Source organism: Cadophora gregata, assembly GCF_030347475.1.
Source record: "Cadophora gregata isolate MNR1 chromosome Unknown scaffold_6, whole genome shotgun sequence".
NCBI lineage: Eukaryota > Fungi > Ascomycota > Leotiomycetes > Helotiales > Ploettnerulaceae > Cadophora > Cadophora gregata.
The window spans coordinates 2,074,396-2,088,468 of NW_026695929.1; the positions used below are offsets into that span (position 1 = coordinate 2,074,396).

Here is a 14,073-nt window from a genome sequence, read left to right on the forward strand (position 1 = left end):
AGAAGCGTAAGATAGCAAATAAAAAAGTGAATTTTAAAAAGGAAAAGTGAAAAGAGTAAAGAAGTTACTAGTTATTTATTATATATTAGTTATTAGTAAGTAGCGCGATAATACGATTAGAGGAATAATAAGCTATAAGCTACTAAGCGAGGTATAAGAGCCTTTAAGGGAGGATTTAAAGTACTAAGGATTTTTTCTAATTTAAAACTTTTAACTTTCTTTAAAAAAAAATAATAACTTCTCTATATTCCGCGCTATAATAACTAAATTACTACGTAGATATAATAGTTCACTATAGATAATAGGGGAGATATAAGTATAAGCTTAATTAAAATGCTTACAGAAGATAGATTATTAGCTTTTACTAATTTTAATAAGGTAGTTATATACTTAGATAGGATCCTACTATAAGACTAGTATAATACCTAGTTAAGGGTCCTAGAGACTATAATAGTATACTATAATAAGGCTAGAGAACTTATTAAGTAAGTATATAAGTATATAGAAAAGTCGGGAGTATTCCGGATTTATATATTAGAGAATAAGTTTTACTAGTCTTAGATAGAAGTTTAAGTTATAATTATTAATAACGCGAAGAAGAGAAATAAATAAGGTAAAGCTTATAAGAGTATAGTAAAGAACTAAATAGACCCGGAAGTACTAGCTTAGCTAGTAACTAAGTTAGGGGAATTTATAAGTCGCTATTAATAAGTCTCTATAAAGATATCCGTTAAAGAAGCTAGATTATAAGTTAACTTAGAAGTCTAGAGATAAGTCTTAGGGCTACCTTATTAAAGGATATCTAGAGTAAAGAAAGTTACTATAATAGATATAACTTATATAATAAGCGTGAAAGCGAGAGGAGAGGAGGTAAGGAAGTTATTAAAAGGGGAATAAAGGAGTATTAGAATAAGAGTTAGTATAAGAGGCTTTATAAAAGAAAGGGTATTTATAGAGGAATTAGAAGATACGCCTATAGCTATAAGTAAAAAGGAAGGGAGCTCTAGTAATATTAATAATTTAGCTCGCTTAGCAGAGGAAATTATTATAAGCACTATAGTAGCTTTAGCTCTTTAATCGTATTAGTCCCGGCGCTAGGAGGAAATAAGTAAAGCTATAAAAGAGTTTAGGTTTATATATAAGAAAGGGGTTAAGATTAATAAAGAAGAAGTTAACTTAGTTAAGAAAGAACTAGAGAAATAGGAAAAGTAAGAGGTTAATAAGAAAGGCGGAGATAAGTAGAAGTATAACTATAAGAAGGACGTAACTATTAGCTAGAAAACTATAATAGAAGGAAAGAAAGTTCTACTAATTATAATAATAATAAAGCTCTTAGGTAAGATACTAGGATTTCAGCGAGTTTACTATAGTTACTTGCGATTAATAGCAGGGCGTATAGGTCTTTATATAAAGCGACTCTTAGAAGGTTTAGCTATTAAGAGACTATATATTATATATAATAGGAGGTTAGAAATCGGAAAGCTGAAGATAGACCCGGAGACTTATATTTAGTTTTATATAGCTAATCACTCTCCCTACTTATTAGATAAGCTCAGACCTTATAAATTTTATAAGAAAAAGGAGCTTGAATTATTTAATTATAATTAAAAGCTAATTCTAAATAGCTAGGATCTAATAATCTTACTATAGTAAGAAGAGAATAAATAAATTATTCGCTTTTTCTTTAAATAGTAATTTAGTTCCCCTCTTATAAAGTAAATCTATAATAAATTAGATATATACTAGTACTACTTATAAGAGATTAATAGGCATAAGAATATTAGATAGCTATAGAATATATTTTTTTAGTAACTTAGCAGCTTATACGTTAAGACCCCGCCTACTATATATTATATACAGCTCTTTATCCTAATAAGAAGTAGAGACTAGTTAGTTACCCTTACTACGCTAAATATACTATACTAGGAGATAGAACCTTTTTCTATTATATTAATTTAAATATTAATAATATACTTACTACTAATTAAGAGGCTACTATAATTTAAGGTAGTATCTCGCTAGATTAGAAGAATAAGGATAATTATACTTTCTATTATCCGGGGATATAATATAAGCTAAGCGAGTAGTAAGCGTATATTCGTAAGCGAAGATAGGATACTAATTACTATATTTACTAAATTATAGACTAAATATTTACTCGAGAGGATATAAAAGTCCTAAGAGTGAATTAGGTTAGGACTCCTTATAGCCCTAGAGATATATAGATTACGCTACTAAAGATCTTATATAAGTTAATTAGGCCCGTGATAAAGGTTTATCGGACTATCTTACTATAGTTTATTATAATTTAGGATAATAAAGAAACCTTAAAGGTTATAAAAGGGGGAACTTAAAGAGATCTAGCTAACTTCTATTAAGATTTCACTGTACCCCTAGCTACTCTATTAAGCCTTATAAATTAGTATAAAGCTATTCCCTTTTAGTTCGCTATTATAGTTAAGTTTTCCGGGTTAGGTACTTTATCTAATACTCTAGTTATATAATAATAATAGAGTTCGCTAGTAGTAATAGCTTAGAGAAACGTTCTATTAGAAGGGGATTAAGCGGCAGCTTATAGTCTTATTAATAAGTAGAGAGTTAAAGTATTAGTTATAGCTATAAAGGCTTTTAAGATAGTAAAGAGAGTAAAGAAAAAGGCGTTTAGAGAGAAGTCCTTTTACTACCTAAAGGAGGTATTAAAAGCTATAGGTGTTCTAATAAGAGAAGTAAAGGCTAACGCTAACTAACTAAGTAAGGAAGTAATAGAGATCACGTTAAAAAAGAGCTTATTATTTACAGAGGAGGCTAAGGAGTGCTTAATAGCAGGTATAAGTGATATAATAAAGATAGATAGTTAGAAGGAGTATCTATATATTTCTTTTATTTATATAATATATCAGGGGATATAGTTAAGGGGCGACTACTTAGTTAAAGGGGGATATATATAGTAGGGTAGTATAGTTCTAAGTTAGAAGATAGTTAGCTTATTTTATAAGGTTATATAGATAGGCGTGATAGTATATAACAAATATATTATCTTCTCTCTCCTACTCTTACTAACTGTTTAGTTAGTAGTCCTCTACGTCCCTGCTTACTATACACTTTAACGGCACTACCCCACTTCTTTATAATATAAAGACCTTATATATTATACTTAAAAGCTAAAAGGAAGTACTAAATAGTATAAAGAGCTTTACTACTTCAACTAGTGTGCTTCTAATAGCTCTTAGAAAGCTTATAAACGATTCCTATATATATTATTAGTCTTAAGGCTTTAGTATTAATTTAACTCTAATTAAGCGGAGGTAATATCGACTTACTACGCTTCTTTTAATTAACGAAAGCCTTTAGATCCTTAAAGAGATATTTTTAATAGAGATCTCTATTAAAAACACTATTATACTATCTTTAGTATTTTTCAGAAGTAAGGATAGCTTTATTATACTCTCTATATAATTAAATCTCTACTATTAATATTAATAAGGCTACTAATATCGCTTTCTCTTTACTATTAGATAGAGCTCTAATAATAGATATTACGAATTATACTTATACTTCTATCTTACTATTTAACCTTAACTTACCCCCTAAGCTTCACTTCTTAAAGGAGAATATACTTTTAGTACTACTAATACTAGAACTATATAAGTATAGTGACCTAGATTTATTTCTATAGCTATTAGTCTAAGAGTTTATATCCTTAGATACCGGGATATCTAGAGTCTATAATAAATATACTTAAAAATAGTTTACTCTTTAATCCTAGATTACTTATATTAGCGCTAATAGACTAGCTTATACTAATATAATAAGTTTAATAAGGCTAGGGAGTAGAATCCGGCTATATACTTAGTGTTTTATCCTAGGGGTTATTACTGAAAATAAGCACTATTATATACTATATATACTAGATTAGTTAATATCAGATTTACTACTTAGAACTAGTCTTTAGTATAATATTAATTAATAGGATTTAATCTATACTATTAGTCTAAAGAACGATATAAGGAAGGACTTTAGAATTAAAAGGAAAAGTATCTTATTATAATTATATTCTTTATATTTCCTATATAGTTTTCCTCTAGATTTAATATACTATGTTTTACTAAATATAGTACTAAAGCTATTTGAACTCTAAGGAAGTAAGAGATTTAAAGAAAATTAGAAGATTACTAAAGCTATTACTAAAAGTAAAGAGAGAATACTTTCTAATCTCTCTCTACTCTAAAGTTATATTATTAGAGATAAGAAGTTTTAGGAATATCTTAAGGATTATTAAAAGAAATCTACGCTATATATTCTAAGGTTAATAAGTTAAGTACCTTATTAGCTTAATAGATATTCTAGCAGATATAAGGCTAAGGAGTAAGAGGCTTTCCTAGTTTAAGATAGAGTAGTACTTCTTTATTATTTACTAAGGTTCGAGTTATACCTTAAGAACTTTATACTCCTATAAGATATATACTTTATAGCGTGAAGTTAAGAGATCTCTAAAGTAAACTTAGTTAAGTTAAAATAAGATTACTAGAAGTAAGTCGAATAGTATAAAGAGTTATACTTCTAGAATAATAAAGCACGCTTAAAAGTATACTTAATTAATAACTATTCTATCCTTTACCTTAGTATATATTTTAAATTATTCTACCTCTTATTATTTTATAGTACTAATATTCTCTTAGCTAATTATATATAAGATCTTAAACTAACTTAAGGATAGTAGGCTATACTAATAGAACGCTATATTAGCTAAGTTAAGAGAACACTTAATAACTTATCTAATATCGATATAAACCTAGTAAATTAAGCTCTTAAGACTAACCTCTTAAATTATATACTATAATAGGAGGTCCCTACTAATAGAGAACTAAGATACCTCAGAGTAAGCTAGAAAATCGCTATTTAATATATCTTATTCTTAGACTATTCTATAAGAGTAATATTTATTCGTTTACTACTAATTTAGAAAGCTATACTAGAGAACCGATTTTAAGACTAGATATATAAAAGCTACTCTATAGTATATAGTAAAAGCGAAGTTTAGCTTTATACTATTCTTAAAGTTAAATAGAAAGTCTTAATTAGATATAAGTATAGCTAAAGAGACTAATTAAATATCAGGAATTATAATAATAGCTATCTCTCTTTTTAGTATATAAGAAATAGTAAGCTACGATATAAGAGAGCTATAGTATTCTATTAAGTATATAACTGAACTAATATTATAGTTATTATCTGAGAATTTAAAAGTACTAAGTTAATAACTAATAGTAAGTTACTTTTCCTAAAAGATAATACTTTAAGGCTTATTAAGTCTATTCTCTATTTAGAAATTATTAAGCTACTTAGTTTTATTAAGAAAGTTGAACTAAATAAGACTATATTATATTTATTACTATATAAAGAGGAAATTAACTAAGACTAAATACTAGGTAGCTTTATATATAGAAATTTATAGCTATACTACTCTAAAAATAAAGTAGATATTATCTATAAAATACTTAATTATCTATATTTTTTTAATACGTTTATAGCAGATATTATCTGAATTTTATCTGTATTTTACTACTTTTTACTACTACTAGGAATACAGATAAAATACAGATAATTTACAGACGTTATCTGTATAAAAAGCCCCGTAGGGTAGGTAAGCCTTTGTTGCACATCGCATTTCGCCGCATAGTTATCTGCCACATCCCAGCAACCACGAGCTGGCTATCTTCTCTCCTCGGCAAGTGACGAAATACAGGTGTACAACATCGGCAGTGTAAGAATCAGCTCCGGTGGGTCTTGAGCTTGATTTATTCACTGAATTTAGATTGGTATAGTTTCTTGGGTCTTCGAACGAGCCTGGCCGCATCCACACAATGACGAGGAATACCTGGCTGCTCTACTTGGGGCTATGAACATGGCGAATGGCGAACAGCTGTAAAATAGATTACTTCAGGTTCGATAGGTACCACATGCATGGTGAGTCGTAATTCAATATCGAGAAACCGTCGGTGTCTTCCTCAGAAGACAGCAAGCCACAATCGAGGAGCAAACTCGAGTAGTCTCAAGTACGTGGAAACAGTAAGTTAGGCCAGGAATCATTCTGCTATGGATAGCTTCAAAGACATATCGACCTACGTTGTTATTTGGACCATTGCTGTACATATCTGCACGTAGCCTCGACAGGAGCAAGATTTCCAGATGATTGCTTAAACATTCATAATTCCAAGGTGAAGATGGTAGGAGCTTTCATTTGTGCATCTAAATGCCCTCCATTTTCTATCTTTTCTTGTTTCGGCTATTTGTGCAGTCACATACAAGAAGTAGCACAACAATCCATCCATTCTCTCCACTGTATCGCAGCAAACAAGGACCGAACAAAAAATCAAGATCAGACCCTCGCGCCATGTGACTAAAAGAGGACGTGATAGAATACGATAAGAACGATTTGATTCGATTTTCCCTCCGGAACGCCAGCCAGTCATGCCCTGCCAAGCCCAAGTCAAAAGCGAAGAACGATAGAAGCGGCATCGAGTCGTGAGAGTGAGTTGTAAACAAGAGATCGCGAGAGTAGGAGGTATGTTTGCAAAACAGAGACGTTTTTAACGACTGTTTGTCTTGCCCATGCCACGCTTGCCGGAGAACTGGCAATTGAGTTAGTAACTGGACTTTGCAGTTTGACTTTTGTATATCGAATGCATTTGGAGAGTGATAGGGAATGTGCAATGGAATCATCGGGGGAAAATATACCAAATGCTTGGGCATAGCTGCGGCAACATGCCTATCAGCCTCACCCTGTCTAGCCATCCTATTCATCTTCCTCTGTCCCAACTTCTGCGCACGCTCGGCCTTCGTTCTAGAAACCTCGTTCGTAACACCGTCATCACGTCTGTTGCTCTGACTTCTCGCCCTGCTCTTCGCGCGCATCTTAGCCTCGTAGTCAGGAGAATCCACATCCATGATATCTTCAGTGCCAGTGCGAGAGCGAAGCACACTGCGGCCACGGCTGCGGGAGCGAGCACGCTCGCTAATAGCACCGGTATCGAGACCAAGCGAGTCGAGGTGGTCTTCCATGTCAGTGAGCTTCTTGCGGATAGCGGTGCGGGGGATGATGGCGCGGTTCTTGAGCGACTTCTTCATCTTGGCCTCGTTGCGGATCAGCATGCGCTTCTCGCGGATGAGCTCGGCCTTCATTCTGATCTCTGCATCTTCAGCATCCTCCAGCTCCTCGTCGGAATCGTAGTAGCCTTCCGCCTCCAGCTTCTCTTCTTCCTCTTCCAAGGCTGCGAGCTTGGCTTCGATGTCTGGGTCGATGAAGTCGTAGACATTCTTGCCGTCGAAGACTTCGGGGATTTTGTCGTGCTTCCAATCGTCGTTCTCGAGGAGATATTTGTCCTTGAGATCGACGTTGTAAACACCTGCACCGCCGTTCTCCTCCTCGATATCCCTCGCGAGCTTGATGCGCTCGGGGTCGTTCTTGTCGTACTTCTTCTTGTTCTTGACAGCTTCGGGAATGAAAGCTTCGCGGACGATACCATCCATTGGCTTAGCGACGTGGATTCGGCCAAGGACATCTGCGAGACGTCCACCGGGCCCACTGCTGTTTGTGCCTGCCTTGAATTTCTGTGCTACGCGGTCGGCGATCAAACGCTCGCAAGCCGCGTTCTTGACGTCTTGGACTCCTTCGGTGGTGGTACATGAGAGTTGGAGCATCTCCACATCTCCGGGTTTGAGGAGTGCTTGGAGAGCGGCCTGAGTCTCCTCGTCGAGATCTTCTGGTCGAGTAACGTCAATCTTGTTGATGACGATAAAAACAAGCTTGTTGGCGAAGAGAGGCTTGATGCTTTGGAATAATTGCATCTGTGCTTGAACGGTGTATCCGCACTGCTCGGAAAGATCCATGAAATACAAGATAGCTGATCTCAAATGTGCGATTGCGGTAATCGATTGCATTTCAATCGTGTTCATCTCCTCCAGAGGGTGATCCAAAATACCGGGGGTATCAATCGCTTGGAATCGCAAGTACTTGTAGTCGAAATGTCCAACGAACAGACTCTTGGTTGTGAAAGCATATGGCTGCACATCAACATCGGCTCTGGTAACGCTCTTCAAGAAACTGGACTTTCCAACATTGGGGTATCCGCAGATGAGGAGGGTTCTGGTATTAGGATCGATCGAGGGGAGACGACCAAGATGTTGTCGGACTTGATCGAGGTAGAGCAGAGGGTCTTTCAATCTTCTGCAGATGGTTGCCATTCGACCCAATGCTGCACGCTTGAGCTGCTTGCACTGGAACAGAGACTGCGCATATTTGAGTAGACGGACATAATCGCGGGAGACGATTTCGATCAAGTGCTTCGCAGTGGAGAGCTGGCCGAGCGCAATTCTGAAATGGTCGGCATCGTAGAGGGTATTGAGGAGATCTTTGTGGAAAGGATGAATATCTTGGAGGCGTGGGAATCCGTCGAGGATGAGGGAAAGCTTCTCGCAGAAAGTCTCTTGCGTGAATTTGACCTTTCTGGTATAGAAATTCCTAATTCTGGAGATTTGAAATCCTGCTCGAATCTGTGTTGGAAGACGTCGTTGTGTTCTGCTCAGGACGATGTCGAGAAATTCCTGCGACGTCGGAACGGGCTGGATATCCTTCCAAGTGGTCTTCATGACGGGCAACCTTTCGTGTGTGTGTTCGAGAGGTTGGTTGGGAGGAGGTAGAGGTGAAAAAGCAGCCTGGAGATCTCGAGCTGGGACAATTTTCAGATTTGGATGGGGAATATTTTTTGTTGCGCTAACCGACGCTAGTGCCTATCAAAGTGGCTATCAAGCATCAGACTTGGGGTCTTCTTAAAGCGGCATGAAGGAGCAAGGAGTGATTTCTGAAGCATCTCAGCATCCCTTTGATATTCGAGCAGTGGTTCAGTCCTTTGGCTTTGTCTAAATCCTTCTCGTCTGTCCACGAATTCAGACGCTTGTTCAATTTGTCATTAAAAGTTGTACAGATTGTGTCCCCATCCTATGGGTCAGTTACCATGCCGCTTTTCCTGGGAGCCTTATCGGCGATAAACCCCTCCAAAGAAGTAAAAGTTTTTGGATGGAATTCCTCCCCACTGTCACTGTCTTCCTCCCGAATCCAACTCTCACAACAGTCACGGTCACAATGTCCTCCACCGATCTCCCTCAATTCAGAAAAGACTTCCTCCAAGCAGCTATAGATGGCAAAATCCTAAAATTCGGCAGCTTTGAGCTAAAATCCAAGCGTATCTCTCCCTACTTCTTCAATGCGGGCCTCTTCTACACAGCATCTCTCCTTCGCTCTATCTCGACCGCTTACGCGAAAACCATAATCGAAGCCTCTTCTTCCTCTAACCCTATCGAATTCGACATCTTATTTGGCCCTGCCTACAAAGGCATCCCTCTCGCTGCCGCTACAGTCGATAAGCTCGCTGATCTACAGCCCGAGAAGTACGGATCTATTTGCTATTCTTTTGATCGTAAGGAGGCAAAGGATCATGGCGAGGGAGGCAATATTGTTGGCGCGCCATTGAAGGGCAAGAGAGTACTTATTGTAGACGATGTCGTTACCGCTGGGACCGCGAAGAGGGAAGCGATTGCAAAAATTCGCTCGGAGGGCGGCATTGTAGTCGGTATTCTTGTCGCGCTGGATCGCATGGAGAAGTTGCCCAGTCCAGATGGAGATGATCTGAAGGCAATGCCGAGCGCAATTGGAGAGATCAGGAAGGAATATGGAATTCCGGTGTTAGCTATTTTGACGCTGGATGACATTATTGGGGGTGTTAAGGGAGCGGTCTCGGATGAAGATGTTAAGAGGATGGAGGAGTACAGAGCGAAGTACAAAGCAAGTGATTAGACTATGATACCCTTCGAGATCTGGGAGAGCTGTGGCTGAGATAGGTGAGTGAGTGATTTGGTGGATTGCTTAAAATGTCAAATGCATGTGGATATGGCCGTGACTGTACTGAATCCGACTGCATGGACGCCACCTGGGGCCTTGTCTAAAGAGTTATCTGTTACACCGATTCAATCCAGGCCATGTATATCACCGGCTGTGGCAAGTACAAGCAGAAATAGAAGGAGACCAGGCTCTTGACGTTTCCATCCCGTTCCATGCGATAGTGATGATTAATCCATTCGGTGGGAATTGATACCAGTGGTGAAGGATGGAGAGGAGAAGGAGGGCATGCTGTGGAGATTGTACGGAGATACACTCATACTCAGTATCATAGTGTTCAGGGCACCAAATGGTCCAGGCGGCTCGCTACCGCCTCGGGTACAGGGACAGGAGAACCAGGACTGGGACCAGGCAAGGCTGGCGAAACGCGGCTACCTTACCTACCCAGGTACTTTCTTACCTTCCCTTCCCTTGCCTTCATCCGCTTTCTGCTCTTGACGTCGTCACCACCCTCCGCCTCTTTTCCTTCGCCTTTAGATCATCTTCAATCTTCTGGCAGTCAAGATTATGATATCTGTGTGGTCTCCTTAATTCATCCTCCATCCCACGCACTTCTTCCAATCTTGAAACACAGCTTTGTCAACATACACTCTCGACCAGCCATCCCTCAAGGTCCTTCAAGATGTTAGTAAAGAATCCCCAGCTGTGTCAGAGTTTGAATTATAGACTCATACCTTCGCAGGCGTATCACCTTATCGATTACTGCACCTACACACGATGGGGACCTCCTCACTCTCGAGATCTCCCAAGACACCTCAGTCAGCACTCTCAAAGAGTCCGTCCAAGCCGAGTCGCAGATACCCAAGACTTCCCAACATCTCTACCACAACGGCCAGCTCCTAAATGACGATACGAAGACGATGGAGCAGCTATCTATTGGGGATGGGGAGATGCTGGCCTTGCACGTTCGAGACATGGGAGGGAGTACAGGCCGTGCAGCAGGTCAACATGCGCCACAGCCTGCTCGTCAGCAACAGAGAAGAGGACAACCCCAGCCAGATGCAGAGACCTTACGGTTACAAATCCTGGGCAACCCAGCGATGAGAGAACAGGTCACGGGTCAACGACCGGAGCTTGGAGCCGCCCTTGATGACCCTGAGAGATTCGCACAAGTCTATCAGCGGATGCATGACGAGGAGCGAGAAGCTCAGGATCAACGGAGTAGAGAAATCGCCGAGTTGAATGCGGACCCTTTCGATATTGATGCGCAGACTAAGATTATGGAAATAATCAGACAAGATCGTGTTCAAGAAAATCTACAGAATGCCATTGAGCACAATCCTGAAGGTTCGCAAACCCACTTGTGACTGTCAATCTATATTAACGTCCTACAGTGTTCGGCCGCGTTCACATGCTGTACATAGATGTCGAGGTCAACGGTCACAAAGTCAAGGCGTTCGTCGATTCCGGTGCCCAGGCTACGATCATGTCCCCTTCATGTGCAGAGATGTGTGGTATCATGAGGCTGGTAGACAAGCGATTCGCGGGCATTGCTCGAGGTGTTGGCACTGCGGCTATTCTTGGACGAGTCCATTCTGCGCAAATTCGGATTGGAAGCTTGTTCCTACCCTGCAGTTTCACTGTCATGGAGGGCAAAGACGTAGATCTTCTACTTGGTTTGGATATGCTTAAACGTCACCAAGCTTGCATAGATCTATCCAAAGATAAGCTGGTGATTCAAGACGTCGAGGTGCCGTTTTTGGGAGAGGCCGACATTCCCAAGAACAAGGAGGAGGAACAAGCCGATGAGCCCAAGGTTGCTGGACCAGGAGGAACTACAATCGGGGGACGGACAGGAGTTGTTTCCGGACCATCTACCCCACAACCTGGCTCTCAACAAGCCCCTGCTCCCCCACCAGCAACCGCCGCACCCCAATCGGCACCTGCGCCCTCTTTCCCTCAAGAATCTGTCGATCAGCTCGTTGCATTGGGTTTCTCACAAGCTGAGGCCGTGAATGCCTTGGCTGCCTGTGGAGGTAATGTAGAATACGCTGCTGGGCTCTTATTTCAAGGTTGATCTAGGGCAGGTAGCTGGGGTATTGGAAAGTGCAGACTGGTTTGGGTGGTGGGCGTATGGGAGATTGGCAAATTGGTTGATTTGGTAGCATAGGATTGCTGGGATAGCTAGGAGCTGACAATATGGCTGGGAAACAGTATCGCATGAATCTGGTGGAGAGAATCAACCCACTTTCTCGAGGCGTTGTATTTTGATGAGTATTTGCTTCATCATTTCCGAAGTGAAAGAGCGAGGTATGGTTTTGATAAGTTCTTAACCTTGATATGTGAGATCGAGAGCTACACAGCAGATGAGCAACGAATCTCATAACCTACCAGCATAGCTGCCAATGTGACCCAATCCCTTGGAGACTTGAAGCTCGTGAAGCTCGTGGAAATCGGCAACTCGAAACAGAATCTCGCTTGATAGCTGCCTCTATCTCAACTTATAAACACAAGGTTTCAAGACCTTTGCTTCGCTACTAACATGCACATCGTCCTCTTCGCCCTTCTCATCCCCAAACTTCCCCTTCGGCGCTTTCCTCTTCCATGTCTCACCACCTTTCACACCGCCCTTCGCAAACTCCTCCGCCCCCTTTGGAGCAGGTACGCATTTTCCCTTAATCGGTGTTGTCCCCTTCACAAAGCACATCCGCACAAACATCTTATTACTTAGATCCACACTCGCTTTCTCACCACCCTGTCCCTCGCCTCTCAGGACAAACCCACGTTTCCTCAGCACTTCCACAAACGCACTAACGTCCGTCTCGCCGCCTCGATCTTCCTGTCCATCAACCTCAATAGCGGCTACCTCATCGTCCGCTGCTTCATCGGCTGCCTTTTTGGCCTTTTTGTCTAGGGGCCTTTTCCTATTCCCAACACTGTGTTCAACTACTTTCTTGTTGCCGGATCCTGCACCAGCATTCGAAACACGTCCAAATCGCGATTTGATCTCAGCGATCCAGAGCTCGCCTTTCCACCGCAGGATGCGGTACGCTTCTTCGATGAAATCGACCCAATTCGTTCCCATCAGCGCGAGGCAGAAGATCGCTATATCGACAGTGCCGTCTTTGAGTGGGAGGTTGGCGATATCTGCTTTTGTGACGAGAGGCGACGGGGATTGTAAATCGAAACTGTGGATTTTGAGTTTCAATTTCTTGAGATGAGGCTGCAGGCTTGTAGCGAGGGCAGCGTCGCCACATCCTAGATCTGCGAGAACGCATGTGCCTTCTGTGCGTGGGAGAGCCTGTTCTTTGGTTTTGTCGAGGGGGTTACCGCGTGATGGGCCACGGATTGGGCCGCGCGAGAGGATCTGGGAGAGGTAGCCGTCAACGGGGTTTTCGGGCCACACTTCTACTTGTCGTCGGAAGCCTTCGTGGTATTCGGTGAACATCTCTGGGTTTTCGGCGAAGAGAGAGAGCGAGTGAGCGGAGGGAGTGGTGTAGAGGGTTTGGTTGAGGTGGCGGAAGCGTGCTGAGATCAGCTTTTGGCGCATGCTAGCTTGAAGGGGAGTGAGTGTCGGCTTGGGGGGTTGAGGAGCTGTGGCTTTGGGTGCTGGTCCTTTTATCGAGTCTGAGGTGGTGGTGGTGGTATTTGTTTGATCTGGAGCCGTGCCATCTGCAAGAGCCTTGAGTTTGGCTTTCTTCTCACGCTTCTTCTCCTTCATCGTTTTGCCCTTCTTGACTCTGTCCTTGGCTGCCTTCGTACCCGCTTCCTCTGGATCCTTGGCTTCATCTGCTGAGCCACTATCCCATGGCTTCTTTCCGTCCTTAGATTTGTGCCCTGACGAGGCCTTGTCCTCCTGTCCATCCGCAACATCATCCGCCATATCCTCGTCGGCGACTTTCTGCTTCTTCTCTCCGTGCTTTTGTTTATGCTTCTTCTCTTTCGGCTTCCCTTCAATGACAGTCTCCCACAACTCCTCCATATTGTTTACATCAACATTCTTAGGACCATTCTTCTCAATTGCAGCATTGCGCTTGCGCTTCTTGCTGCTCTTCTTCGACTCGCCCTCAATCACAGCTTCCGGGTCTGTGACTTTCGCGACTGATTTGGAACCTTCTGGTTTCTCGGCCTTCAGCAGACTTGAAGATACCGACCATCCTGGAACGGCGAACATTTTG

The 14,073-nt window shown here is 40.9% G+C and overlaps 4 protein-coding genes across 4 annotated transcripts; 2 read left to right on the top strand and 2 right to left on the bottom strand.

Moving 5' to 3' along the window:
• Nucleotides 1-5,521: 5,521 nt before the first annotated feature.
• NOG1 (Nucleolar GTP-binding protein 1) lies at nt 5,522-8,722 on the bottom strand. Its single transcript, XM_058506124.1, has 2 exons — nt 6,739-8,722; nt 5,522-6,632 (listed from the first exon to the last, which is right to left on the bottom strand). The coding sequence occupies exons 1-2, from the start codon at nt 8,647-8,649 to the stop codon at nt 6,591-6,593; spliced, it is 1,953 nt and encodes a 650-aa protein (XP_058358649.1). The 5' UTR covers nt 8,650-8,722; the 3' UTR covers nt 5,522-6,590.
• A 420-nt stretch (nt 8,723-9,142) lies between these two features.
• Nucleotides 9,143-9,853, top strand: URA5 (orotate phosphoribosyltransferase; the record flags this gene model as incomplete). The annotated part of the gene is made up of 1 exon (XM_058506125.1): nt 9,143-9,853. One exon carries the CDS (start codon nt 9,143-9,145, stop codon nt 9,851-9,853), a length of 711 nt encoding a protein of 236 aa, XP_058358650.1.
• Nucleotides 9,854-10,577: 724 nt separating this feature from the next.
• Nucleotides 10,578-11,972, top strand: DDI1 (DNA damage-inducible protein 1; the record flags this gene model as incomplete). The annotated part of the gene is given in 4 exon segments (XM_058506126.1): nt 10,578-10,583; nt 10,599-10,608; nt 10,715-11,242; nt 11,290-11,972. The coding sequence occupies 4 exon segments, from the start codon at nt 10,578-10,580 to the stop codon at nt 11,970-11,972; spliced, it is 1,227 nt and encodes a 408-aa protein (XP_058358651.1).
• A 414-nt stretch (nt 11,973-12,386) lies between these two features.
• RRP8 (25S rRNA (adenine645-N1)-methyltransferase) lies at nt 12,387-14,069 on the bottom strand (the record flags this gene model as incomplete). Its single annotated transcript, XM_058506127.1, has 1 exon — nt 12,387-14,069. One exon carries the CDS (start codon nt 14,067-14,069, stop codon nt 12,387-12,389), a length of 1,683 nt encoding a protein of 560 aa, XP_058358652.1.
• Between the last annotated feature and the right edge of the window lie 4 nt (nt 14,070-14,073).

Bases quoted from the DNA above. Each gene is read 5' to 3' on its own strand.
- NOG1 (XM_058506124.1), bottom strand. From the start codon at position 8,649: ATGAAGACCACTTGGAAGGATATCCAGCCCGTTCCGACGTCGCAGGAA. The intron at 6,633-6,738 runs GTATATTTTCCC...CTCAATTGCCAG, and splicing joins CAGCTATGCCCAAGCATTTG to TTCTCCGGCAAGCGTGGCAT.